Below are 27,657 nucleotides of genomic sequence, written 5' to 3'. Positions count from 1 at the left end.
ATGTATCATCCGGTGTCTGGAAATTTAAGCACTGGATTTTTTGGCACCGGGAATTTAGACACCGCAATTTAGGCACTCGGTAATTTAGGCACCGGTAAATTAGGCACTTGCTGACAAGGTGAAAAATTAGGCACCAGAAAATTAAAACGACCTTTAATTTTGATCATAATTTAAAATGTTGGGACTGATACACTTGAAGCTACGAAACAAGAAGAAACAAGAATAGATGTAATTCATGGCATTCATCTGATTCTAATTCAGCCATTTTCCTTTATGTCTATGTAGGCCAATATACAGATCTACATTTTAGTGAAGTAAACACTCCATTGAACATTTCCTGACAAATCCCAGCCATTGTATCAGCAGGTCTATAATGTGAATTTTTTTTAAAGGGGGGTGGTGGTGTGTGTGTGTGTGTGGGGGGGGGGGTGAAATTGGTAATCCACGAGAGACTGCTTTTATTGTGGTTCTAACATTTGGATGTTCAGCAGTGTGACGTGAACAATCATTGTTCATCCTCCGCATCACGGAGCCCTGTTCTCCCAAGTCAGAACAAAAGCCAATGAGTCAAACGGCAAGTTAATGAAGTAGTGCATTGCCCCCCCCCCTCTCGTTTTTTTTTCCTATGACTTGATGACGTCATTAATAATTCTCTTTGCTAACTGTCTCTCACACCATGAATGTGCGCACCCTCTCGTTCGGTGGGAGATGTGCACTACTGGGGCGGGGGGGGGGAGGGAGTTGAAAGCTAGGGCATCATGACCTCAAACTCACGCCATCTAGCAGTCTTTGAATATTTCTTTTAAAGTCTACACTAAGCCTTTTACTCTTGATCATCCCCCCACTTATCCTTCTTTAATCATTGCTCTCTCCCTCCAACACACACACACACATACACCAATCCATCCGTTCCCCCCCCCCTCCTCCTCTCTATAAAGCCTTCCAAACAGATTAAAGATCTTTGGTGCGACTCAAGGCGACTCCGCTTCCTTTGATGCTGTGCGGAGGGACTGTATCTCTCGAGGCGAGGCATGCCACGCTCCAAGCGTCTTTAAGAACCGGTTGTAAAAAGAGAGAGAGAGACAGGTCTAGGTCTAAGAGGGTCTCAAAGTTAAAAGAGGCCCTTTTTATTTTTAATGAATTGATCTTTTCGTTCAAGTTATTGAACCTAATGACGCAAAAAAGAATGCAGTCGTGCTTAGTAAAATTTAAAATAGAATAACCAAGTGAGCCTTAAAAATGTCAGAGAAAAAATGACGCGCTTGAAATTTCGAGCTTGACCTTAAAGATGCATTATTTCGGTCGCCAATCAATTCTACGAGTTAAGTTTATGAAATTATTAAGCATAGTCTAAGGAGCTTATTATGAGTTAATGATACACAGTAACAGTATGGTAGAACTTCAAGAATCATTCCACGGACAAGGATGTCCACATCTAAGTAAGCCCCATTACATGCATTGCTACAGGGGGTCAGTGGGACAACTGAGCCAGGCCCCACAATTGCAGAAATTGTTATCTTGTTTGTTGATGTTTTTATGCAAAATGTTTCAGAATTATTAGTTGGGTTGATTAAAGGTCACTAAATCAGTATTAGATGACTGGGAACAAAATCTAAGAAGCAAAATCTTACATGCAAAACAATTACAATACATTGAGTACTGTTGTCAAACGGCCAATAGTACCGCACCAACGTAATGTACTATGTTTTGTAACAATAATAAAACTTACTGGTCCCTAAAACATTAAAGGCGGACGAGTCCGTTAGTGTGCTGGGGTGCGGTATATAAAGTCTACGCTTACGGTCACGGGCTCACGTCTGACACTCGCCCCGGGGTCCCGCGTACTGCTAAGGCTGCCTCTGACATCAGTCAACAGATCTAAATACAAGGTCATGTAATCTCGTAGGGCACCTCCTCTAGTGACTATGAAAGCTTACCGAGGAGAAACCTTTACGTTCGTATAGAACACAAAAAGCCTGTGTCTCTCTCCCGGTATCTGGAAATTTAGGCATTGGAAGCAAAAGCAATGTTATTCTGACTTTCTCAATATTTAATAATAATAATTTAATTTAATATAAAACGAAGTTAACAATAACAATGTAAACTCAAGGCGCTGTGAGAACATAAGAAACACAAACACAAGATTCTTTTATTAGATGATCTGTGAGCCAGTTCTTCTTCTTCGTTCTCATTGGAGTGTTCAGAAGACTAGACCAATACATGAGATGAACTGCGCAGTGGTTTCCAAATCAGGGAGCTCTCCATATAGTTTTCTTTCTATTGGGTGTTTTGGGGCCAGTGTCTTATACGGGCCTCTTGGTAAAGAGAGCAGTTTCGGAGGACGTGGTCGGCATTCTCTGGTGATACTCCACATGAGAAGATTTCACTGGTTCCAATTTTAAGCTTCCGGTACATGTGTTGTCGCATTCTGTTGTGTCCGGTCCTGAGTCGAAAGATTAGACATTTGTCTTGTCGGGATAGCTTATAGTAAGCGTCATCTTTCTTGTGATTTGGATGAGAGCTCGTCATTTTCTCATTTACTTTATTTACAATTAATAGAGTGCAGAGTTTATTTGTGAGCCAGTCATAATGTTATTTTTCGATGCCATTTTTTCCGGTGTCATATTTTCTACAACTAATTTCAGACTTTATACTTTAAAGAGCTAGCTTTTTTGGTGTATCCGCTGTACAAAATCAAGGATGTGGAGATGTGTCTTTTTTTTTTTGGATGGTAATTTGTGTCCAGTATTTAGCGCTGGAGAATCGAAAGTTTTAAGACTTTTTGCTCTTCCTATTCCAACACGAAATAATGACGGATTAAACTTTTACTCAATGACTTAAAAACTTGTGTAGAAACAAATGGGCAACTAACTAGCGGCAATAAAGGAGATTTGATACAAAAGTTAACTGCCTCGCTGGAGTGGAAGAAGAGTTGCTGCTCTTCTCACCACAGAGCGTAGAAGGAAACATAGACAGACTTACCGCGAGGGCCAAGATATAGAGAAAGGGAAAAAAGTGTGGGGAAGAAGACGAGAGACAGAGCGAAAAGAGAGAGAGAGAGAGATGAATAAAAGAAGAAACAGAAGTGATTCAAATAAAATACAAAACTGCAAAATTAAAGAAAATTAAAAAGGGGGAGAGAATCATTTGACAGCAGACGATGTTTTAGTTTGTTCTCAAACCGAGGCTTTCCCACAAACCTTATCCGCTCTTCCAACAGAGTGTCCAACATCAAACAAACTCTTAGGCCTAGAAATTTTTTTTGAAGAGGGCGGGATGGGGGGTGTTCGCTAACTTGTGTGTGTAGGCCAGTTGAACATGCAAGATGACGCTATATTGCTTCACCGTTCGACTCTATCAAACTTTGTTCTGCCAACGACTTAACTCGCCCATGCATGAGAAGGCGAAGTAAGAGCGGGCCAGTAACACACCGGCCTCACCCACCCCTCCGTCTCTCGCTCGGCCTTTGATGTCTAAAAGTCCTTTGTAGTGAAGCCATGGGCCCGTTTTTTTTTTTTTTTTATCTCTGCCTTTGAAGCCACAATAACAAAGCGGGAGAAAGAAAAAAAAGAGCGTTGAAGGGAAGGGTGAAGAGTGGGGGGAAAAAAAAGCCCGCCGTCAATAGATCCCCTGGTTGGAAAGGGGAAACTAACTCGCAGAGGGAAGTAACTTGTAAAAGGGGAACTAACTTGTTGATGAACGTCTGCTAGGAAGGTAGCTATGTTGTAAACTCCTCAAAAATTATTTTTAAAACGTTGGCCGTGTGTGTGCTGGTGTCTGTGGCAAGAGGACTAGATCTAGACTCTACACGATTCTGTGGTATTTCAATCTTTGCTTTTCTTGTCTAGATCTAGATCGAAAAGTTTTACGTCTACATCTAGATCTAGACCACATTATTCTAGATTCTAGATCAGTAGATGTGCTAGGAGTCTGTGATTTATTTTTTGGATTATAATTACAAACGCCAAACTATGATCAAATTCAGTACAAGACTACATAATATTGATGATATTATTCGACACATTCGGATTATTACCGGTAAGTAGAAATTCACTTATTAACAATGACTATTAACTCTTTCTCCGTAATTATTTACCACATTCTAGTCAATAGTGGAATCAACGTCGACAACGTTGGTATCGTCAGTTAGGAGAGAAAGAGTTAATTGTATACAAAAACCTATTAATACTAGATCTATTTAAATCTATTAAATTTATTAAAATATAGACTAAATTCTAAAGGTAGACTAGATCTATTATATAATCTATACTATATATAGTCTATTCTTATTATAACTAAGTGTTTCGAGCTATTATTATTATTAGAATTGGAGCTAATAATTGTAGACTCAATGACTAGATTAGTCTAAGTCTACACACAGTGACATAGGCATAGATCTCTAGATCTAGACTAGAATCAAGACACTAATGATAATGATTATGATTATAGACCCTGCCCTAAGAGTATTCTATATTCTAGATATATCTAGATATAGATCTACAATCGATGAGATGTTTTTATGTTGATATTAGATTAAGAATTAACTGGATCTATTATTAATATTATCATATTGAATTTTTGCCATAGACGACATAGATCTGTTTTAGTCACAGATCTGCTTGATCTATTTTTTAAATATAAATCCAGATCTAGATCTAGTCTAGTAAGAACAGGCTACAGCGACATCTTCTTCACTTTTTGTAAATTGACTGATAAACAGAAAGTTGAGAAAGTCTGAACGTGTATGATAGGATACAGATCTACTGAACTAGATCTACATGTTTATATTTTTTTTATTCAAACATTTATTATTTAACCATTTATAGACTGCATGCATATAGATTTATAATTCTATAATATTCTATATAGTGTATGTGTAGGCCTATATTTTATGCTAGATTTATAATCTAGATTCTAGAGTAGTCTATATAGTTACAATCATATTAGTAATAATATAATATTATTAGGCCTACATTATAGATATAGTATTAAATTTAGTAGGCCTTTATAGATCTAGGTCTAATAAAATTGTGTCATGGCCAGAGACTGTGACCTGTGTAGTCAAGACACAAGTGTAGTGAGCACGTTTTGTTAAAGATTTCTTATAAATTAAAAAAAAAAAAAAGATAATTTGATATACATGGAAGACTTGATTGGCGGTTAAAGGATTTTATTGTCTATTGTTATGAAGACGTTTAATGTTGAACATTATATAATAATATGTTTTATTGTGATTGTCCGGCCTTAGCACATTTCTAGTGATATATTTATTTATCTGATGGGTGAAGTGACAGTTTTATTCAGATTTTAAAATTTTATCATTGTATTTTAACAAACAAATTACATTAAAACAGCTGAATCAGAATTAAAATAATTGGTTCATCATCTTGGCAACTTCCGCAAACGTGATTTTATTTTTATTGATGGACGCCATTCCCTTTGATTTGAAGCAATTTAACGCCAGCCTAACAAAACATTAATTGAGAAGAACATCTTGTGTTGAACTTTGACCTCCCTTTTCCCCCCCACCTGTCTCTGTTAAGGTTTTCATATTTCCTATTCAACTCGACTTGACTTATCCGACCGTTTGCATTCACACTTTGACCTATATTTTCTGGCCACGATTGTTGGTGGAAAAAAAAAAGGGGGGGGGGAGGCACGGGTATGCGGGATTATAAATGAATAGCTAGAAAGAGAGCAGAAGTTGGAAAGGGGTGGGGGGGGGGGGGGAGAGGGAACGAACAAGACGCCTCAGGGCTTGGCTTTGTTTGGTCAATCTTCAAAGGCGCTCCACACGATATAAAGTAGGACCATCATCGCCAGACATTTTCTTGGTGTAGTATATTAATGATGAAATGGTTTGTTTGATGTGAATACACCTGTCCGTCGCTGGCGTTGCATTAATTATTGACATTTGTGGCTGTGTGTGTTTCGACACTTTTTTTTTCAAGGGGAGTCAACTAATAGTTTTTATTATCTAAAATTTGTAATGTGTCGTTTAATACAAAATTATCGGTTTAATGTTAACAAATAATAAGTAAATGAAAAAGACTTATTTTATGTATTATAAACCTTTTCAAGTTTAATTTTCCTTTTGGGTACACATTAGGACAAGGAAATCATTCCTAACTTATTATTGATGTGTAAATTACCCCCCTTTATTTGTTGAACTTAAATTTGGCAGGGCAACGTGAACTCTGGGAAAACGTTTAATTATATGTTAAGGACGAAATGAACAAGAAAAGTGTGAAGCGTCCTATAATCCTAGTTCACTGCGGCCAAAGCAGTCACACACACACACACGCTCCCACAAATCTACGCGTAATTAGAACCTTTCGGCTACCGGCAGCTACCAGCCTTTGATCTTTGTGTTAGCTTTTTCCGCCCTCTCTCGCACATTATGCTTTGATGTCGCTGGCCCCTTCGAGGCCGCGCGTCCCAGGGTAGCCGTGTGCACGCGCAGTGTCGCGAAGAGCGTTCGGTCGTGTCCCCCCCCCCCCTCCTATCTTTTTGATGTTTGATGTGAGTACTGCCCGACATCTGGTTTGATAGGATCACACTCACCTCCCCCCCCTCCTTACTCCTTCTCTGCACTCGACTTGAGTTTTTTTTTCTTTTTAGTTGACGACACACCGCCACACCATCGCCTCTTTTTTCCCCCTCCTCTTGTCATCAAAGGGAGGTAGTTAGGTGTCACGCTGAGCGGAGAGACAACGGGGTTACCTCCTCTTGTTTTATCAATCGCTTTGTTTTTGTTGTTGTGCGCGCGTCCGCGTGGGATTGTATTTCCTGGTCTTTGTGCGCATGTCAATAAAGGTCACTTTATAACCGTTTGATATTGTCCTTGTCACTCGCCTGGTCATTAAGACAGCCATCACATCTTCAAACCATTTTTTTTTTATCTTTAGCTAAAAAAAAAAAAGAAATTTTATAGTTTTTAAAAATTCTTTTTGCCCCTTCCCCCATTTTGTCTATTTTTTTGGTGTGTTGATTTATTATGGGCGTCATAGTCAACAGCAAGTTACTGCGGCCTAGAGTCTATACTATAAGCAATGAAGAAATATTACGGCATTAGGAAGGCCGCTCAGTCCTTTAAATTCTTTCTAGGTTAGAGTAGTGTGTATGTGAAAGTGGGAAAGAGGAGGATCAGAGGATCTTGCAGATTTAGCCCCCCTCCCATTTTTCCCCAACACGCTTCGCTACTCGCCCGCGACAGCGTATTGAATATTAAACACAAGAAAGTGGCATAAACAATGTCACAGCTGGTACAACAAGCTTGACCTGGATATTTTTTTTTTTTTACCATACCTGCACAGAAGTCTGTAGGGCTTGTTGGATGATTTTCCGACCAGTTCATCCCCATTCCTGTTTCCAGAGCGTCTCATCCAGCTTCGAGGGTTTTTTTTTTGTTGTTGGCTTCTCGTTGCTTCTTTTGTTTCCCCCTCTATTTCTTGCTGCTGTACATTTCCATGGGAGTTAATGTCTAGGTCTCGAGACACTACAGACTTTCTGACACATAAACCAAAAAAAAAAAAAACGATGCTAATTTTAGCCTTTGTTGGAACTCAGTTAATAATGCCTGATTTTAAACTTGCATTATCACAACGTCGGCTGGTAGAGAAAAGAAATAAGAGAATCTGAAATCAATTATTTTAGAAGCTGCTTCACCAGTACAAAAGCCTCTCTTTCATAGTAGTCCCAAGAACAAAGGTGTCTTTCTTCGCAAGAGAGCACTTGCAGCTACCTCTGTCGAAATACTACCAGAATAGTTTAGCCGTTAAGAAGCTTACATGGGTTGAAGTAGACATTTTAGATCTATTATTTATTTCCCAACGGAACACTTCACACATTCACACCGTTTTTAGAGAGGTTCATTCACGTGGTGGCCTACCAGTTAATTATTCCTGTAGTTCGTGGAACACCTATTCAGGCCTCGAGGAACACTAGGGTTCCGCGGAACACAGTTTGGGAAACACTGATTTATTTGAATTACACTCCATTGTTTTTTTTCGCCACTATTAATTTCAATTTGCAGAACGTTATTGCGGTCTTCCTCCCCCTCCACCAAGCTCCGTTTGTCATTTCTTATAGTAATGGAAACATCATATATTTATATACCACATAAGACAGACATTTTTCTTATCTGTCAGTCTGGAAAAAAATGTTTCCTAACGTCATTTGTCCCACACCCATCCTAGGATCAAGTTGAAACGTTAAGCAATTATTTATTGCACCTAACAAAACATGAATCAATTTTTAAAATTAACCAATTGGTCTATTAATTATTATGTTTTGATATCGAATAAGGGAAATAACCTCTACATTATTGACAGATAGTTGTGCGCGTGGAGTTCTTCCCCCTAGATAAGCTTTTTTTTTTTTTTTTTAAAGAAAGCATTTTTTTATATTTTCAAGTAGTTAAATAGTCCCCAACCCTTCCCCCAACTAAAAACTAAATGAAAAGCGCGTGAAACTATTGCAACGATCCAAAGGTTCTTCGTTCTGCTTCGAAAAAAAAATACCAAAACATTACCATTTATCTCTACATCCCGTGCAGTAAAGTGGTTAGGAGATTAAAGGTCAAAAGTAAGGTTAGAGATTAAAGGTCAAAAGTAACTGGCAGACTTACATTCTACACATTGCATTCACTTCCATTGCGTGGGTGGGTACTGGCGTCGATACCATCACAGGGAGGATGGTGCGGTAAAAAAAAAAATAAAGGTGGATAGGGGTTAAAAAGGGTTGGAGCGAAACACACGTTTTTTTTTTTTGTTGTTTTTTGTTCTCTCTCAGTCATTGTGTCTGTGTTTCGTTTCATCCACAATGCTCGTATTGTCTTTTATCAAGTAGTGAACTTAACATTGTGGGGTGGGTAAAGATGGGGGCTGAGCAGCAGAGAACAATATTAGATCTGGCCGATGGATATTTACTTTTTCATTTTTACACAGCGTATATCAACTCATTCTGTCTGGTAAAAAAAGTTTGTACATATTATTTCTCCCACATCGAATGTCGGATCGAGCTGAAATTTTTCACAATTATTTCTTTTACCTGACAAAAGAATAAATTAAATAAAAAAAAAAACAATTAGTAATTAAATATTGGTAATTTATTATTTTATTAGGTATCTCGAAAAAAGGAAAGAAAATGTACTTTACTGATGCGGTGATATAAGTCGAATTAGTCCCCCTTTATACTTTCTAGGTCGCCGCTTTACAATTTAAAGCTAACAATACTTAACTATAAAAATTCTATTTTCATAAGCGATTCGCTTGCATTTTGATTAATTGATTTGCTTGAGTAATAATACGCTAAATTCTAAAAAGACTAATAACATTAACATTGATGGCGAAGTTAACAATGTACGAACTTGCTGAGGAAGGAATTAACTATAAGTACTAGTCTAGTATAGATTGCCTATTTGATAATGTACATTTTAAATTGTTATGCAAAATAAATATATAACTATAAAGAGAGACTTCATACACACTGTTACCGTACCATAAATATTAATATCTAATATCGGCAACTCTTTGGTCGTACGCATTTATTCATTACAGTTTGGAGTTGCTTCCCTTTTGCCTCTCTTGCTCTCGAGCGTCACCAGCCAAATCAATTTCTATTATCTCTCTCTCGCATAAACCATATTAAAATATTCATCATTCGCCCTTAGGCCGTGGGGCTTCCCCAGGACCCACTTCTTTATCTTCTTCTTTAATCATCCACACAGTGCACCTTGAAAATTAGGAGTGTGTGCTCAGCTTACGAATTTGGTACGAAATGCAGAAACATGGAGCTAATATATGCGAGGCTCGAATCATGGTCAAGAGGGAACTGGATCTATATTCCTTATTCCATTCCTTGGATGTATATAACCACTCTTAGTTTCTGTAATGGAATACCACTGTAATTGGTCTATTGAGCCGTTGGGACACCACACAAGATCTGCTGTCTTTCTCCACTCCTTGGATAGAATTTCTTGCAATGACATGTCTATCCATTCTTTATATTATCTTCGTGTCGCTTTCTCTGTCTGCCTCTTCTTCTTTTTCCTGGTACTGCTACATGAGGGAAGGTCTTTACGAGTCCCGAGAACCTTGTGATATGGCCTTAGAGTTTAAGTTAAGTTTGCCTTTTTATTTTTTTTTACATATGAAGAAACGTTAAAGGTATAGCGTCAATGTTACATTTAGGATGACTTTTTATAGCTATACACACACACAAATAACATATAGAGCTAAGATATTGATATCAATATGTTCTCAAATCTATTGGCTAATTTAACAAGATAATGTAGGCGGTTTTCTAACTTTTTTTTTTAACGTCATTTAAATTAATTTTTTAAAAAATCACATGAAGGCTACAGGAAAAACATTTTCAACAAATTAGATCTATACTGGTTAAGCATTAGGCTCTCAAACCTGGAGTCCTGGGTTCGAATCTCGGTGATTTTGAATTTCGGGATTTTTAGGACCCACTGAGTTCATCCAACTCTAATGGCTACCTGACTTTAGTTGGTCTGAAAGGGAAACTTACTAATCTATGTTTAGTGTCTAATATTGGGTGAGATCTCCCAGCAAAAGCTATATGTCGTCTTCAGTTAAATAAGTCGTAAGTTGAATTTGTTCGCATTGCAAATGTAGCGAGACTGAAGTATTTTAGTTACTTTGAATGTCTCAACATCGCCCCTGAAGTATCTCAGTTACGTTGAATGTCTCATCATCTCCCCTACATTGCCGCTGGAGCCTAACAAACACTGTCGTTTTTTATTTTGAACAGACGCCGTGTCTCCCATATGTGGATGCTCTAACAGCTACACCATCTTTGCCGACTTGGATAAAATAAATGGGCCGAGAGAGAATGTGACTACGGTAAAAATCGGTGTTGGTGGAGGGGGGAAAAAAGAGGGGGGGGGGGCTGACGGCGATCGGCAGATGGAATAAAGCTGAGCAATGGAAACAAGTCGCGCACCTTTCTTTTAACCAGTTTCAGCGATTCGCCTAATGTGCTAGATTACATTGTAACATGTGGTAAGCAGTGGAGGTGGTATTTTTGAAGGCAGAACCCCACCCCTCACATTGTATACCTTCTTCCCAGTTTTTCACATTCTTCGTTTGTTTCTGTACGATCCACGTGCCGTCGTCGGTGCTAGGGCGTCACTAGAACCGGATATGTTACATGTCATGTTTCCTCATCACCGCTATAGTTTCTAACTTCATTTATAGAAATGGATAGGCATACAAGCATACAGTGTAACGCAACACGAGGCGGTGCTACATACATTAAATATGCACGACTACATCACCGGTGTTTCATTAATACTGGACTATATTTAAACATGAAAGACACATAACTAGTACAAAGTACATCCATTATCAAGCCCCAGAGGTGTCCACTCGTAGTATTACATTATGTCTACTAACCGTTACATGTCCGTATGGCACACTAATAGCAGTCTGTTTTGGCTGTGCAGTACTGTTGCTTGCTGGTGGTCCCAGGCTGTCACAGCCGATATTCATAATGATGTAAACCTAAAACATCCACAATTTAAGAGGTTCTTTGCTAGCAGACGTAAAGCATACATATAGCGATTGATACTATAATAGAACACAAGATGTAAGTCATGTATTGAACAAATTGCTTTAGCAAAAACCCTTACCATAAAAAGGATTTTTTTTTAAATAATCGGCCCTTACAGGACAAACGCACAATCAGAACAGAAACATTTCTGAACTTATTTTGGAACAGAAACATTTCTGAACTTATTTTGGAACAGAAACATTTCTGAACTTATTTTGGAACAGAAACATTTCTGAACTTATTTTGCTGTTGTTATATCTAGATCTAGACCTCCAGGTCGCAAATCATGTTGGTTGCAATCTTGACAACTTTTTGTTCTTGTTCATCCTGCTAAAATGTTTAAAGTGAATTAATGTCATTTCTTTTGAGCACCGCAACCATTTCCATTTTTTTTCTCCTCCACGATTCCCTTTGTCTGATTTAATGCTTGGGGTAATGGGGAATGGAGCGAACATCAAAGGCAACACGAAGAACCCGAGTGTAATTTATAGGCCGAATGCTTTTTTTTTTCCTCCTCTCCTTTTTCTCTTCTCTCCCCGTTTCAAAGGCAGTCGAGACTCAGTAGTCTCACCTTGCTCTTTCCCTCCTCCTTTTAACCTTTTCGTTTGTGCGGCATGTGTTTGGTTTTTTTTTTCTACTTTTTTTGCCAATGCTTCTCTCACTTTAAAGAGAAGATGGAATATATAATGTTGGCATTCAAAATGGTGTGAAAAAAAAAGAGAAACAAAAAAAGGGGGGAGGGAGGGAGAACTAATTTGTAGATTAATGATAATTAAATAAAAAGCCTATGCCTCTGCTATTTCAAAATAAAAACATAGTCTTGGTAGTTCCTAAGACTTGAGTGTTTGAATGACCCATATTCATTTTTACAATACAAAACAGTCCTTTTCGTGTTAACAAAAACAATAGTCATTTCAGATGTGTTTGATTATTCTTTAATCTGAAACTTTACTATAAGACCAGTTTACGGTAGTAAAGATTAGCACAGAGTAAGCACACATCATTCTGTATTCTTGGAGGCTTGCTATTGAAGGTTTTACTTTTTTTTTCTGTATTCCGATTGGTGCGGTACTTCTGAAGCGTGTGACGTCAGATCAAATTGGGGGAGGGCACTTTTCGGCGTCGGAACAAAATAGTGACCTGGATTTCCTGTGTAGCTTGGTGTGTTAAGTGTGTAGACTTTTAAAAAAATATTATTATTATTTGGACTTAGGAAATTAAATTAATAAAATGCTTCCAACGGTAAGAACATTTTAATTAGATAGAGGCTATCTGATAGCCTATAGATCTAGATCTATAAAGATCTCATGATCTTCATCTTCAAATAGAGTAATAGAGTCTAAATAAAGTCTCCTTTTTTTCATCATATTATTATTATAGTTATAGATTTTTCTAATTATAATTATTAACTGAAATTTAATTCTAATAGTTACATTTAATCTACATCTAGATAGAATCTTTCATGAGAGATTCTGTTTAAGCTATCTAGACTAGATCTAGTTTAGACCTAGTCAAATCTCCATGATACATCTAAATAAAAGCCTTAAAAAAGGCCATCTGGATTAGATTATTCAGATCTAATAACTTATATTAATGTAAAACAATAATATTTATAAAAAAAAGCAAACAGTGACATAATTACAGCCTTACACTTATAGTTATAGTGTGAACTCAAAACCATTATGTGAATATTTTAAATGTAATAATTTTAGAAGCTAAGTAGAAAACTGGCGTTTATAAGTAATATAGATCTACGTCCAGACCACCCAGAACTTGAATTATCTAAAATTGCAACGAGGAATGGTCCATGTTTGCTATAATTTTTTTTAAAAAAGTATATGCACAAAATGTAGATTTATCTAAGGTCAAAATTTTCTTAGTGTGTGTGTGTGGATGGGATTGTATGATCTAGACTCTTATATCTTCATTTGGACAATCTAGAATCTATCTACTCCCGTGGAAGACTCAGATCTAGAATGTAGCTAGTGCCAGGCACACAAAACGACTAGATCTAGATCTTAGTCACAAGTCTATTACAAAATTGTTACTGAAAATGTAGTTGAAAATAACTAACTGTAACCATGGGCCATGGACTATGCACATAGATAAGACTATGTGTCACTAAGAATTCTAGATAAATAGGTCTATAATATAGAATTTAGATTTTCCCCCTGTATCTAATGTAATCTAGTTTGGAACAGTTTAATTATAAATAATTACATAGATTATATCTAGATATAAAACTATATCTTTATTTAGGCCTATACTAGATATATCTAAATCTTCCATGATCATGTCCATGTGCAAAATAAAATGGGAATAAAAATAGTTTCATTGAGTAGCGCCCCCTATGTGTCCGACCACTGAACCAGAATGGCGTTCGTTCATGGCGGCTGTTTTTATTGTGGAATAAATGGATATGCTATTGTTTTCATCTTTTGTGATAATGTTTCAGTAAACTTGCAAAGTACTTAAAAGTATTTTAGACGTTGTCGTGATGTACATCAAGTAATAATAGGTCTAGATTGTCCACAACATTGAATTGAATTGGAGAGGCATCATAAAAATCGTTTTATTACTTATTTACTAGATCTAGAGTCTAGTCTAGATCTAGACTACTTTAGTACTTACTACTCCAGACACTCTAGTCTAGATTTTAAATTCAGTCTTAGAGTTAGAGTCTAAGTCAGTAAGTGAGTCTATTCTGATAGATTGAAGATTCATATTCATTCTTTTCAAGCCAATTCAATGTTATTCTTATAAATCTAGACTGTAGAAGTGTAGATAATAGATCTAGTGACTGGACCTAGAGACAGAGTCTATAGAATCTAGATCTAATCTACATCTACTAATAGTACTATGTAGTCTAGATCTAGATCTAATTATTAAAAATTATATTTATAATTTATAGAAAAGAAATAGATCTAGATCTGTCTATAGTCTATAGACACTATACTAGTCTAAAAAATACAAATAGATCTAGATTTCTTTAGACTTTAGACTCTTTAACTAATATCAAATAATGAATTATTATTAATATCTAGATCTATATTAAAATTTAAAGATAGATCTAGATCTAGGTAGATTCTAGATCTTAGAAATCTAGATCTAGGATCTTAAATCTATAATACTAAATATATTAAAGATAATAATGGTGATTCTCGCTTCAATATCTATCTGTATATTTTAGATGTAGTCCAGACCGACAACTTCAGTGTTTGATACTAGACTAGATCTATATTCTATATGTCTAGTAGATGAGACCTAGGGCTAAGGTCTAGGACTAGACTATCAAGAATAGATCTCTCTACAATCAAAATGCCATAGATCTAGAATGCTTGATTAGTTCATAATCATTATTAGATAATCATAAAATGATAAATCATTAGAATTAATCTAAATCTAACCATCATGACATGTAGATCCAAGTCCAAGTTATTAAAATCTAGCTCTAGACAATAAACTAGTCTAGATCTTCATTTGTAATGTCAACTAGGTCTAGATATGTAACGAAAAATGGCCAATGGCCATGCGCCCCCATTTTGAGGAGAACAAAAAGTCTAGATTTAAAGGGTTAGTGTAGACCTCACAATTGATTGTTTGTAAATTACATTCATCACCCAAAGAGATTTAAATATTGATATTGTTTTTTTTTTTTTTTTTTCTTTTGTATTCTTGTGTGGTGACAATTTTGTACACTAGTTTTCATTCTTGGCATCTAAAAAAAATTCAGATTCAGATTATCACTCACTTGATTGTTCTCTTTCCTAACTAAACTAGTGAGAAAGAATATGCAAATTTTTTTCTGTACGATCAGCATTTTGATTTGCAACTACAATAAAGCTCAAAAACATTGTTTGAGGGGATTAGTGCTGGGTTTTAGAAAATCCTTTTGTGATGCAAATTTCACCAAATAATGTATGTCAAATGTTACACAGCTCAGTATTTATACAAAATCAAAAAGCAGGAGATCTGACAATGTAAAAGAAAAAAAAAAAAATCCACTCCACATCTTTGTGAAGTACATTTTGTTGCTGTTCTAAATTATTGAATCCTTTCACAATAATTATTATTAAAATAAAAGTTTAGGAAGAATGTTGATTAGTAATTAGTTCATGTTTAGATGTTGTGGCTCATGCATCTTAAAGTTTTAACAGTACTTTCCTTGAGTAGCATGAAAAAAGCAAGTTTTTCTCATTATCAAAGATCTCCCACATGAAATAGTTGCAGCAGTTTTATTGGAATCTTTTCTGTTCTTGAAATCTGCAAAGTTGTTGTTTTATTTGTAATATTTGATTCCATAATAAATTATCTATTAAAAAAAAACTACATCAGAATTTCCCCCTCCCACCTTTTCTCATTTCCCAAACTCTGCAGATGGCAGAGATTAAAAGTCATTACCAAAATTATCCATTCTAACTGTACAATCTTACTGGGCACAGCCTGGCTCACTTATTAGGGCTATTGACATTGCTCATGCAGATCTGTTCAATAATGCATACGAAGGCATTTGGTGTTGGGATGTGTATATAAAGAACCAGCAAATGCATCTTATATAATCCTATATATTTTAGATATTTATTTGTACAAGAACTGAAATTAAAAAAACAAATTGTTAGTTTCTATGCTATCGACCTACCATCAAAATGCTAATATGTTATTTTTCTTAATATTAAATTCTGAAAATTCTTCTGTTTCATTGTCCTTTTATGGCCCTAGATATCTAAGTAGAATAGTTTTGTAAATACATGCCCCTTTTCATTTTTAAAGTTATTAGAATTTGACATGTTGAAAAATGAATGAGTCTATATAGATAGTTGCACTGTTTTTAATCTAAATAAAAATCTCAGATAATCATTAGAAGGCATAATGTTATTTTACTTGATATTTTACAAGTAAGAAAAGACATTTTTATTTAAAACCTGCTTCTTGTTTTTTTTTTTTTTAATTTTGCTTTTTTTTGTTTTGGTGAGAATTTTAACAATTTGCTGAATCAACTAAAAAGTTGTATTATTTATATTTAATAATTGATTTTCAATATATAAACTATGTAATTTTTTTTAAGCATAATTCCTATAAGATGTGAAGTGATTTTGAAATAAACATTCTGGTAGTTCTTTTGTTTGTAATGAAAACATCTTTTACAAAATCTCATAATCAAATTTGTAAGCTAATATCTTTTACAGATTTAAGAAAAAGCTTATTTACTTATATTTTTCTCATTCTAGAAGTGGTGTGCTTATAATTTTTAATAAAAAGTTTCAATAAGCTATTGATCAGGAAAAAAAAAATTGTTAGATTTTTCTTGTCAATTTTCATAGAAGCTTTGAACAAAACTTGTCCACTGCTTCAATGGAATACTTACTGTGTTTGATAAAACTAACATCACATATGTTTACAGATAATGCATATAGTATGTCTATGTTAGTTAATCAGTTTTAAATGCCAGATAAACAAATTTGAAACACTCATGCTTTTGTTTTCCTCGTCTCACTTTAGAAAAAAAAGTTGTAAAAATTTTTTCCACTGTCCACATAATTTTGTCTTCTTCATTCTCACCTCTCTCTTCTCTCCTTCTCTCTCTCTCTCTCTCTTTTGATACTAAACTGGATCTTAGCAAGTTTGATGTGTGTTCCTCTTGGGCTCAGTGTTAAGTATTTTACCAGGTAGACAGCAATGGCTTTGGGATAATAAAGTGGCAAACATGTGCTCAGAGTGGGGCTTTACTTCAGTCCAGAGTGGATTTGATTGGGGGAGTATAATCCTTTGATGTTCTCAACAGCTCTAAGCTTACTCCCCTCCCTACTCCTGGTTTTCTGCCTTCTGTGTATGTTTCAGAAAAAGAGATCAGGATCAAAGGTTTTAGTAAAGAACAAAAAAAAAATTTAAAAAAAATAGAGAGCTACATAGGTAGCATGAGATGTTAAGTTGTCTCCCCCCAACATTTTTTTTTTTGAATATTTCTAGCTTTTACAGTGTCTGTGTTTATTTTATGGTTTTATTTATTTACAAGTTGAAGCTTCAAAGTTAATGAAAAAAAATGTTTGTAGTCATAGTTATCTGTTGCATACTTTACTTAGTTGATCTTGGACAGGGCTTTTTAAAGTATTGGTGTAAGTTTTGTATGCAATGTTGGCAAGAACTACAAAAATAACTCTCTTAACTTTACTCCTTCTTGTTCAAAGATTCAAGAAGTATTTTGTTTTAGAAGACAATTAATGACATAAAAACGTCTGTTTGTTAATACAGTAGTAACGAAATTCCAGTTTACAACTTGTTATGCATAACTGTATTAGATTCTAAATAGTGTTTGTAAAGGACATTCAATTGTTGTTTGTTTTTTTTAACTTTCTTTTTTGTTTCTCCTCAGATAATGATGATGATATAAGTTCAGACTGGCTTTGAGGCTGCACAGGCCTCATGGAATAACACTCACATTTGCCATGACTACTAAAGTAGTTGACTTTTTAAATGAATCAGGGGGAAGCAATTTCACAGAAAATGCTCCACGCCCTCCAACCTACGGGGAGGAGAATGAACTCCAGTCTAATGGTGGGAACTCCACCAAGAGCAGCAGCTCACACAAGAGCCATGTCTCCAACAAATCACATACTTCCTCCAAAAGTGGGACATCCACCAAGGGGGATCATTCGCACTCGCCCGCCACGACACCTCGCAAGTCCAATCTGGAAGGGTTTAAGACAACAGATAACATGACTCACACGAGTCTTTGTGAATGTGAAGACAGTGAAATGGCTGCCCCTCTGGGGTTTGAACCTGAAGGGAGCGCTGCAAACTCACCCCCTTATTCTGAAAATGGCACCCCACCACACCTGAAATGGGCTGAAAATCTCAGCTATCTTTTGGAGGATTCTGAAGGTGTGGATCTCTTTCAAAAATTCATGGATAATGAATTGGAAGGTGGATCCGAAGTTCTTCAGTTTTGGTTTGCCTGCCAAGGGCTCAAAAGGAAGATAGGATTAAATGAAGCAGACAAAATTATCATAGATTTACAGAAAGTTATTTATAAACGTTATGTCAGAGGAGATAAAGTTCGGTGTATATCAAAAGAAGTCAAGAAGGAAATAGCAGAAAATGTTTCAACGTCAAGTACTCTTGACAAAAGTATTTTTGATTCAGCGCAGGAAGAAGTGGAAAATTATATGCGCAATGTGACTTACCCGGCTTTCTTGAGGTCGGATAGTTATGTGCAATACGTTCAGAATTATGTTGAGAGTCCCAAATCGAGTCATTCAAGTGGTTCAAATAGTGCTCGTCCAGTTTCACAGTCAGGTCTTCTTCCTGTGGTGCATGAGGATAAAGAGTTGGAGAGTAAAGACTTTTTATCGCTTTCTTTACCTGTGATGAAGGCTCCTTTAGCCATTAAGAGACCTGAAACTTTTGATCCTCCAGTTCGCCGAATGGAGACAATGACTGGGTAAGTCATTGTAGGTTTAACATTTCCCCACTGATGCTTTTTTTATTTCTGAAGCTTAGCGCAGTTAACTTTGGAAGTGGTGCAGCAGCTGTGTTTGCTGGTATATCATGGCACAAATCTTATAATGTATTATCTTAAACATTAATGTTTGTGAAATCCTGACTTAAAAACAAAAATTCTATATATTTTTGTGATGTTTAAATTAGTTTTGACTAGTTTTTTTTAGTGATTTTTTATTATTACTAATATATTGCTATATTTTATAAGCAGTAAAAATATAAAAACTATCCAAAGAATAATTGGAAGCCACATATTGATTTAAACCTTTCGTCTTTTTTTTTTTTAAAGCTCTCAACTGTATAATCAACGAATACCTTATCCTGTGCATGTTTCGTATGCCCCTGTTTCGGCACAGGATAGTGAGTTGCAAAGTTTATCCAGCGATGCCCTAACAGATGATACTATTTCTGTAACAGACAGCAGTGTGTAAGTTGACCAAACAATATTTTAAAAATATCTTTCCATTCTTCTCTCTCTATATGACTCATTCCTACATTAAGGCTTTACAACTGTGTAATGTGAAATTGTGACCTTATGGATAGGCTTGGTGATTCAGATTGCTTTTATCTGTGGCCTTTATTTTAAAGCATCAAGAACAGAACAATTATGTACAAGTTTACCTGTGAATATTTTATTACTTGTTAACAAAACGAGAAGGTGCTACTGAAAACCCAAGATATCTCAGTACAAGTAAACAATTATAGTTATTTGCTTAAATAAAAGCTTAGACAAATTTCAAAGTTCTGTGTATATATTGATTTGTAGCAACTCTCCTCCCTCCTCCCATTACTGAATTCCCCACTCCAACACTAGTGCATCCTACCAGGCAGACAGGGGAAGAAAAAAAAAGCTCCCTCTCCCTCCCCTTGAAGGAATATCTGTTTGCTCTGCTGTGTATGTGCTGTGTGTGTGTTTCTGTGTGCACTGGCAGTGTGTGTGTGTCAGACTTGTGAAGTTGTTTGATCCTATATTTGATTGATGTCCTTGGCTTGTCTTTGATGTTCCTTTGATCTTTTCAAGTGAGAAACTAGTCAAGGGAGGTAATAAGTGTTTTTTTTCCCCCTCCATTTTTTTTTTTTAAAAGCTTTGCTTGCTAAATAAAAAAGAAATAGTGAAATTAAAGGAGCTGTTATTGGAATATTTAATTACCGTCCTTTTATTCATTTATATTTGTGTGTGTGTGTGTTTTTGTTTTGCCAGTACTCTCCATTCTCTATAATTTTCCTTCAATCTGAATGTTTCAAAAGATGGGAAAAAAAAATGCCATAATGGTATAAGCTTTTATCATAAAAGGATTAGTTATTTTATCTGGTTTTGTAACACAGAGTTTCAAGCTGATTCACTCTGCCCTTTCTTTCTTGGCAAATGCCTTGATGTATAACTTTATCTTCAAATGTAGAACTCATCTTTAGCAATATTTCTTTTGATAGACTTAATTCTCTTTACTTCAAACAATGGCTAACTTTAGGCTGGAGCTTTGGGGGGGGGGGGGTATGAAAAATGGTAACACATCTCCTGGGTCAAAGGAAATTTCAAAGTATTGTATATTTTTTAAAATTTTGTTTTCTTTAACACCATAAGGAAAAAAAGTTTTGGTGTTAGCAAGATGAATAAAAATATAGCTGACATTAAATTTATTTTGTTAATGAAAAAAATTGTTTTCACTAAATACAGAGTTGTGTATGACTTTATTTTTTTTTTACATTGTAAATTTTAACTTTATATCTACTCTGATAGTGACAGCCATGGATATGGATCTATATTATTATATCTAATATTAGATAATCATAAGTCTGTGTTTTTTTTTTATTGTTAATCTTTCTATAGTGCTATAATCAGCATCAATGCTAGTTTCTCAACGTTTTAGCTTTCTGTTCTCACCTTTTCTCTCCAATGTGAATGATCTGAAAAGATGTGTCTAGTACTACTTCCTGAATGATGTACAATTCAAATTGGGCATCTATTTATTGTTTTAAAGGCAACAATATAATTAAAACCAATTTATTCACAGAGATGGTTATCATCATCCGCTAAGAAAAAAACATAGAAAAGCTGTGATGAAAAACCTAGCCCAGCAGAATAGAGAACTTAGAACAGGATTGCATTCACAGATCATCCCAGTATGTAATTTCTTGAACTTAGTATTTAATAACTAGTTGTTTGTTGTTTTTTTTTTGTGTTTTTTTTTTTACAATAGCAGTGTCTTTTGGTTTCAACTCTTGTTTTGAAGTTAAGAAATACTGAACATTTCAAGAACATAAAAAAATTGCCTAATTTTTAAGAAATAGGCTAAGTCGACACAAGTTGTCAATTCTTAAAACATTCCTAAAATACTATTACATAACAATAACTTGAAATGTTAAGAGTGTCTCTGAAAGAAGATTTGACTCTATTTTCTTAGCGTACTGAGCATGCACCAAAAGATAGGAATATAGCCGAAGCTGAACCTAAGAGGTTTGCTGAATTGCTTATAGAGAAGCTAAACAAAGTCTTAGAAGAAAGAGAAACAACTGCAAAGATGGAAGAGAAGCTGAAAAGTATCAATTCTGTTGAGGTAGGTGCTTCTTAAGTATAGTTTCCATGTTTCATACCAACTAGAATAGTGGACATGTCTTGTTTTAAAAATAGCTTTTCCCCATATTTATATTGCATTTTGTTACATATTTTATTCCTCCAACGTTGGCACCATCTGGTTGAATTAGATCTTGGTGGTCCTATATAATTTATTGGACCTAACAAACACTCATACTTCAAAAAAAGATAAATTTTACTTTCTTTCAAAAATCTTGATAAAAGCACTTCTACTGATGTAGATATTGATAGCCAAATTTAAATTGACATTAATTTTCTTAGATAGCTTTATGATACTTTTTTTTTTTTGGTATTGATCAATAACTTAGAAAAAAATTTTTTCTATGTATTGTTTTATTGAATAAGTTCAAAAAGAAACTTTTGACTTTGTTTTTTCTTTATTTTCTAATGGAAAGCTTGTAACACAGTTTAGATTCATTATTTTTACTTATTGATCAATAATTTTATTGTGTTTTCAGGTGGAGAAGGGGGAAGTATTCAGTGATCATGTAGTTTTAAATAAAGGAAATACATCTTCATCATTTATGCCTCTAATCCGTCCTGTGGCCATGGAAGAAGAAACAGCCGAGAGCATTCTAGATCAGCATTGTTCTCGAATCTGGGCATCTTCCTCTCATCACACCCCATCATACTCACCTCCAGGGCATCAGTCGCCGCCACATAACAAGTCCCCAGACCGGCACAAAGATGCTCGCAAGAAAAGCATGAATGTACCCACAATAGCCCAGAATCCTTACCTAAACAGAAGCTATCACAAGAAGAGGGACTTTGCTTCTGTTTCGCATGATAGCGGAATAGAAAATTGTAACTTGATATTGTGTGGCACTGAGACCCACAGGCACATACACCATCACCACCACCACCACCACACGTCTCGGGACTCTTCCAGCAAGAAGACATTTGCTGAGGTGGAGGCCCAGGCCTGTGGCTTGGGCTCCTGGAGGACAGAAAACCCTGCTGGTATCTCTATTGATTACAATCAGGATATTGCAGGTAGAGGGCGATCTAACCTCAGAAAAAGTGCAGGTGGTGTTGTGCGCAAGAGTTCAGATACTAGTAGTAACATTGATAGTGGCATCAGTGTTATGGATTCTGTTAAAATACCACCAGCATGGAATAACCCAACCAATGAAAAGTAAGTAGTTTTTGTGTATGTTCTTTTAAAATTTATTGAATCTCGAGATTTTGAAATCTTTCATGTAAGTTCCTTCAAAAGATGCGTCTCTGAATCATCATCCCCCAGAAACCATATCTACTGAATGTTTATTTTAGTCATAGAGTGGACACTTGTCCAAACTCATTTTCAAGTTTCCATTGTTTCAGTCATGAGTGGACACTTGTCCAAACTCATTTTCAAGTTTCCATTATTTCAGTCATAGAGTGGACGTCCAAACTCATTTTCAAGTTTCCATTATTTCAGTCATAGAGTGGACACTTGTCCAAACTCATTTTCAAGTTTCCAATCTGGATTGTAAAAAAAATAAAAAAATTCATGGTTGACATTTTTCTATTCATCTTATTTTTGTTTTTAATTGTTTTTATGTCAGCTTCAGTCTGGTGCATTAGTTTCCCATAATGGCAAAAGAAAAGTCACTATGTCAAACCTGACTTAACAATCCTTTTACTTTTGAAGCTAGTGTGAAGTCTTAATGAACTATTCTTGTCTCTCACTATATAGGGTTATGAAATGGATGATGGATAGTGATTCAGTTCATCCCGATGTTACTCTTGTACCAGATGTGGATAAGAGTTCTTCCTCTCATAGGCGAGCACAAAAGTTGAATCAGTCAGCCGTTCCAGCACAACAGTCACGGCCAAGGTCAGTGCCAATCTGTAATTACATTTTATGTAAGACTCTTACTGAGCCCAGCCATATGCAGCTAAGTTATCCTATCTCTGAGTATATATATATATATATATATATTGTAATCAATCTTAGCTCTTAGAACTATAACTGACACTTAAGTAAGCGCTGTCCATAAAACAAACATTTATCTTTTTTTAAATTTGTATTTATTTTTGTACAGTACGAAGTCTAAAGCTTTTCCAAGATCCACATCTGTTGATAGAGCTGACAGGGGAGCCTGGAATGGACCATCTGCAATCATGCCAAGCCAACCTTTTGCCCAAGATTCTTCTATGCCTCTGCTAACACCACCAAATCCAACAACGCAACTAGAGGAAGCCAAAAGAAGACTTGAGACCCAGTCTAGAACAACGATAACTTCAGCTTCTCCAGCTAAATCCAAGTTAGTATTGTATCAGGCTCTTTTTCTTCCATTAGGTTCAACCTATTATATATATATATATAGATGTAGATATATAATATATATATATATATATATATATATATATATATATATATATATATATATATATATATATATATATATAAAATGTAAAACTAGAATTGTTGTCAACAACTTATTTACTGGGGATATTTTTGTGGTTTAATTGTCTTTACATCTTTTCATATCCCTCATTTTCTTTTTACTGCTTAAAAAAAACTAAATTTTATTCAGAAATGATGTTATTACATAACATTTTTTTTCTGCAACTTGTATTAGATTTTAAATAGCTGGTTGCTATATTTAAGTTTTGATTTATATGGATTTCATGGCTCTGGGATAGTTGTTGATGTGGGAACTAACAATGTCCAATGATTTAAGTTGTGAAGTACTATTTGTGATTTTGAGTAGACACAATATCTATTGCTGTTTCTTTTCCTCAGAAGTTTTACGGGTATGCGGCCACCACCTTGTGGTACACCTTTACCAGCAGGTGCTAACATGAGATCAGTGCAGCCAGTTAGAAATGTAACCACACAATTGGACACCTCCTCAGCTAGTCAAAGTCTAGAGTAAGTTCATGTTAACTTTAAAGATTATTCAACATTTATTTATTTATTATTAAACTACTTACATCAAGCCACTCTGTCTGGTTGGAATTTTGGACACATTTCTCCCACTTCCACACACAATTATTCATTGTCGATGACAACACATGAATTGATCAAAAAATTAATCAGTTCATCAATAATTGTAATCAATTAATTTAGATTTATATATAGAAAATGTTTTAGCCGAGGGGGGATAATCCTTGTGTAGAGAATAAGGTTATTGCTAAAAATATACTTTTTTAAAAGGCTAAAAACCTTCTGTTTTTATAAATATTTGAATAGCTCAGTGACTAATGTGCCTGTCTTCCATGATGGAGGCTTGAGACCTTGAATTCAGATTTCAGCAACTTTTTTAAAAATGCTTTTGTAAAGGCAACACACAAATCTTTTACCAACTACCCATTCCCCAACTGTCCACACAAGTGATTGAATCATAGGGCACTGAGCATGCTATGAACATTGTGCTGAACAAAAAAATAATAATAAAAATGTTTCCAATGGCATGAATTTAATTATTGTTAGTCTAGATCTATTACAAATTAATTGCATGATTGATTCAAAATAATTGATGCAGTTTCACTCAATATAGGTTTTGGTTTTACTTTTTTACTGCTAATAATCTCTGTATTCTGTTTCAAGATTCTTGCAACTTTAATTTTATATATTCATTTTGATATTGTGATAAATTTCCAGTCATATGTTGCAGCCAATTAATGATCTCTGTATTTATGACTGTTTCAGTTATCGGTTAGGCCAGCCAGCCAACGAAACTATTATAGGTATCTACATGGGCACAGAACCTATCCCTTACAGACACCAGTTACCAGGTCGTGCTATCACCTTAGCTCAGATCAAAACGCTGATCACCAAACGAGGAGTATTCAAGTAAGTCTCTGATCTAAGTCTTCTTTGTATTTCCTTTTGTTTTGAGTTTACAAAAATAATTATTTTTGCATGAATATTGCAACTCATTCATTTATTAGCTGAAGGCTGCTTAATGTCCTAAACAAACAGATTGTCCTTTTAAATACATTTCTGAGTACACTGTGAGGCCCAGGTTTTAGACGTTGGCTTCCAGTTCTTAGGAAAAGTGTTAGTGAGCCTGTTGTTACAGATCTCAGCACTAGTAAATGACTCCTGGCTTTACTGCTTAGTTGCACTTGATGAAAAGTTCTTTCATTACTTTACTGACAAAACAACAACTAATTAGTTGCAGTTAACTATTCTATAACAAAAGAGATCCTTCTAAACATTACTTTTTATTTTTTGAACATTTTGTTTCTAGTCTTTTTAAACAATTAATTATTTTTGTAACTTTTTGTTTTAATCTCAGTTTATGATTTTGTCTTGTCATTTGTTTAAAAGGACAATTATTGCAGTAACTTCAATAACTGTATGATGTGATGTTTTACTATGGTTTACTTTTTACTTGGCAGATATTACTTTAAACGTCAGAGTGATGAATTTGCTGATGGAGCAGGTGCTGTGTTTGAAGAAATCTCAGATGACAATACTATCGTTCCTATGTGGCAAGGCAAGATAGTTGTCAAAGTGGACAGGCAGGAGTTATGACACGAAGTCTGATAGGCCAATAGGATTTACCCCCCCTCCTTTTTCTCTGTGCTCAGAGGCCTACTGCTGTAGCTGTGATTCTAAGTTAATGTCGACCACTGTGCTGTGCAGCTCTGCGCTGACTCAATAGAAGCAGCAGAACTTTCCTCAAGTATGACCTAGCGCTGAGGTTTACTTCTCCATGACATGAAAAATATAGGTCACCTTCACCTCTGGAAACTAACACCAACATACCAATTATTTCCCCTACATTGGGTCAGATTATCTTATAAGAGAAGACATTTGTGTAGTATCATTGCATGTTCAAGGGAAACATATCTGTGCCAGTGCCGCAGCTTCTGTCCCATAGTGTTGTATGGTCAGGTTATGTACATTGTATATTTATTGAACTCAAATGTGTAGGTACACACCATTATGTTGGTTGTGAGGGTACAGATGGCTTGGCTGCAATTAGGTAATTGTTTTAATTGTGTACAAACTATAAATACAAATATACACACAGATATATATTTATAAATATATATATATCTTAATCTCAATATTTAGTGTGAGGCATGTATAGTGGCATGTGTGTGGTACTGGAGAGGGGCATTTTATGTGTGTGTGTGTGTAACATGAGCCAGTGTTACAAATGTGAGGTCTAATTGATAACCTCAGTTGTGCTAAACTTACCATCTTAAATTACTCAGGGAGCTGACCTTGTCCTCTAATGGGGAAGGGTCATTTGGTTAGTGCAACCACAGGGATTTCACATTTGAGCTCACAGCAACCAGTGTGAGTGTGTGTGTGTGTGTTTGTAGAAAACATTTTGAAGTTGTGGTCTTCCACAGTGTTGTGAGGTGTCCACTTGGAAAGTTATTTGTCTTGAGAGAGTTTAGCCGTCCTGGTTCTCCAGCTAGATAATTAGATATTTATTCTTAGTGTTCAATAGCCTATCCTTTAGACTGACAAACAGTACATTAAATTATGAGAGCAATGGTTTGTTACATGCAATACCTAATTGACTGTAATGAGTTTATAATGCATTAAACTGGATTGTTAGTTCATGTTCTTTCACTTAGATCCATGTATAAAGATCAAGAAATGTTAGTAACACTTGTGTTCAAAACTAAAAGCTAATTGCTCTGCAACATTAGTTCTTATTTGTAGTTCAGACAAAATCTTGTGTTACATGTTAGTTCTGGAGTGCTGGTCACTCCAATAAAAGTCAGCCAAAAAGGCAATTCTTATGACAAGGTTGGATGGTTGATGAGGTGTGTGTGTGAACATAGTTTGATTGCTTGCGTGTGAGTGGACAAGGTTGTGTATAATTTATTGTTCCATGGTTTTGTGCAGAAGTTGATGTACAGAAATTATTTTTGTAATTCTGTTCAGTTTTAGTTGGAACAAAACATGATCTATATATATATAGGAAACTGTCATGAAGTTTTAAAACAATTAAATTAATGTCTAAATGTTTCCTGTGTTTTCAGCTCATTTTTTTTAAAATACCGGTATATGGGTAATAAAGGCTATC

The 27,657-nt window shown here is 35.3% G+C and overlaps 1 protein-coding gene across 5 annotated transcripts; it reads left to right on the top strand.

The window, feature by feature from the left end:
- The first annotated feature begins 3,648 nt into the window (after nucleotides 1-3,648).
- LOC106078620 (axin-1-like) lies at nucleotides 3,649-27,599 on the top strand. 5 transcript variants are annotated; one of them, XM_013239553.2, is made up of 11 exons: nucleotides 3,649-4,038; nucleotides 17,951-19,018; nucleotides 19,367-19,504; nucleotides 21,090-21,198; nucleotides 21,480-21,632; nucleotides 22,129-22,805; nucleotides 23,349-23,489; nucleotides 23,698-23,919; nucleotides 24,402-24,530; nucleotides 25,311-25,454; nucleotides 26,006-27,599. In XM_013239553.2, the coding sequence occupies exons 2-11, from the start codon at nucleotides 18,024-18,026 to the stop codon at nucleotides 26,139-26,141; spliced, it is 2,844 nt and encodes a 947-aa protein (XP_013095007.2). In that variant the 5' UTR covers nucleotides 3,649-4,038; nucleotides 17,951-18,023; the 3' UTR covers nucleotides 26,142-27,599. The 5 variants fall into 5 exon arrangements, with proteins under 5 accessions (XP_013095007.2, XP_013095010.2, XP_013095008.2 ...); XM_013239556.2 differs by lacking the exon at nucleotides 3,649-4,038 and adding an exon at nucleotides 12,670-12,822; XM_013239554.2 differs by lacking the exon at nucleotides 3,649-4,038 and adding an exon at nucleotides 13,930-14,047.
- The last annotated feature ends 58 nt before the right edge of the window (nucleotides 27,600-27,657 follow it).

Source organism: Biomphalaria glabrata, chromosome 2, assembly GCF_947242115.1.
Source record: "Biomphalaria glabrata chromosome 2, xgBioGlab47.1, whole genome shotgun sequence".
NCBI classification, from domain to species: Eukaryota; Metazoa; Mollusca; class Gastropoda; family Planorbidae; genus Biomphalaria; species Biomphalaria glabrata.
Note: the sequence above shows the minus strand (reverse complement) of the source record. Positions and strands in the feature narration are given on the sequence as shown.

Coding starts and splice junctions, on each gene's coding strand:
- LOC106078620 (XM_013239553.2), top strand. CDS start 18,024: ATGACTACTAAAGTAGTTGACTTTTTAAATGAATCAGGGGGAAGCAAT. Junction 19,019..19,366: donor CGAATGGAGACAATGACTGG/GTAAGTCATTGT, acceptor TTTTTTTTAAAG/CTCTCAACTGTATAATCAAC. Junction 21,633..22,128: donor AAAGTATCAATTCTGTTGAG/GTAGGTGCTTCT, acceptor TTGTGTTTTCAG/GTGGAGAAGGGGGAAGTATT.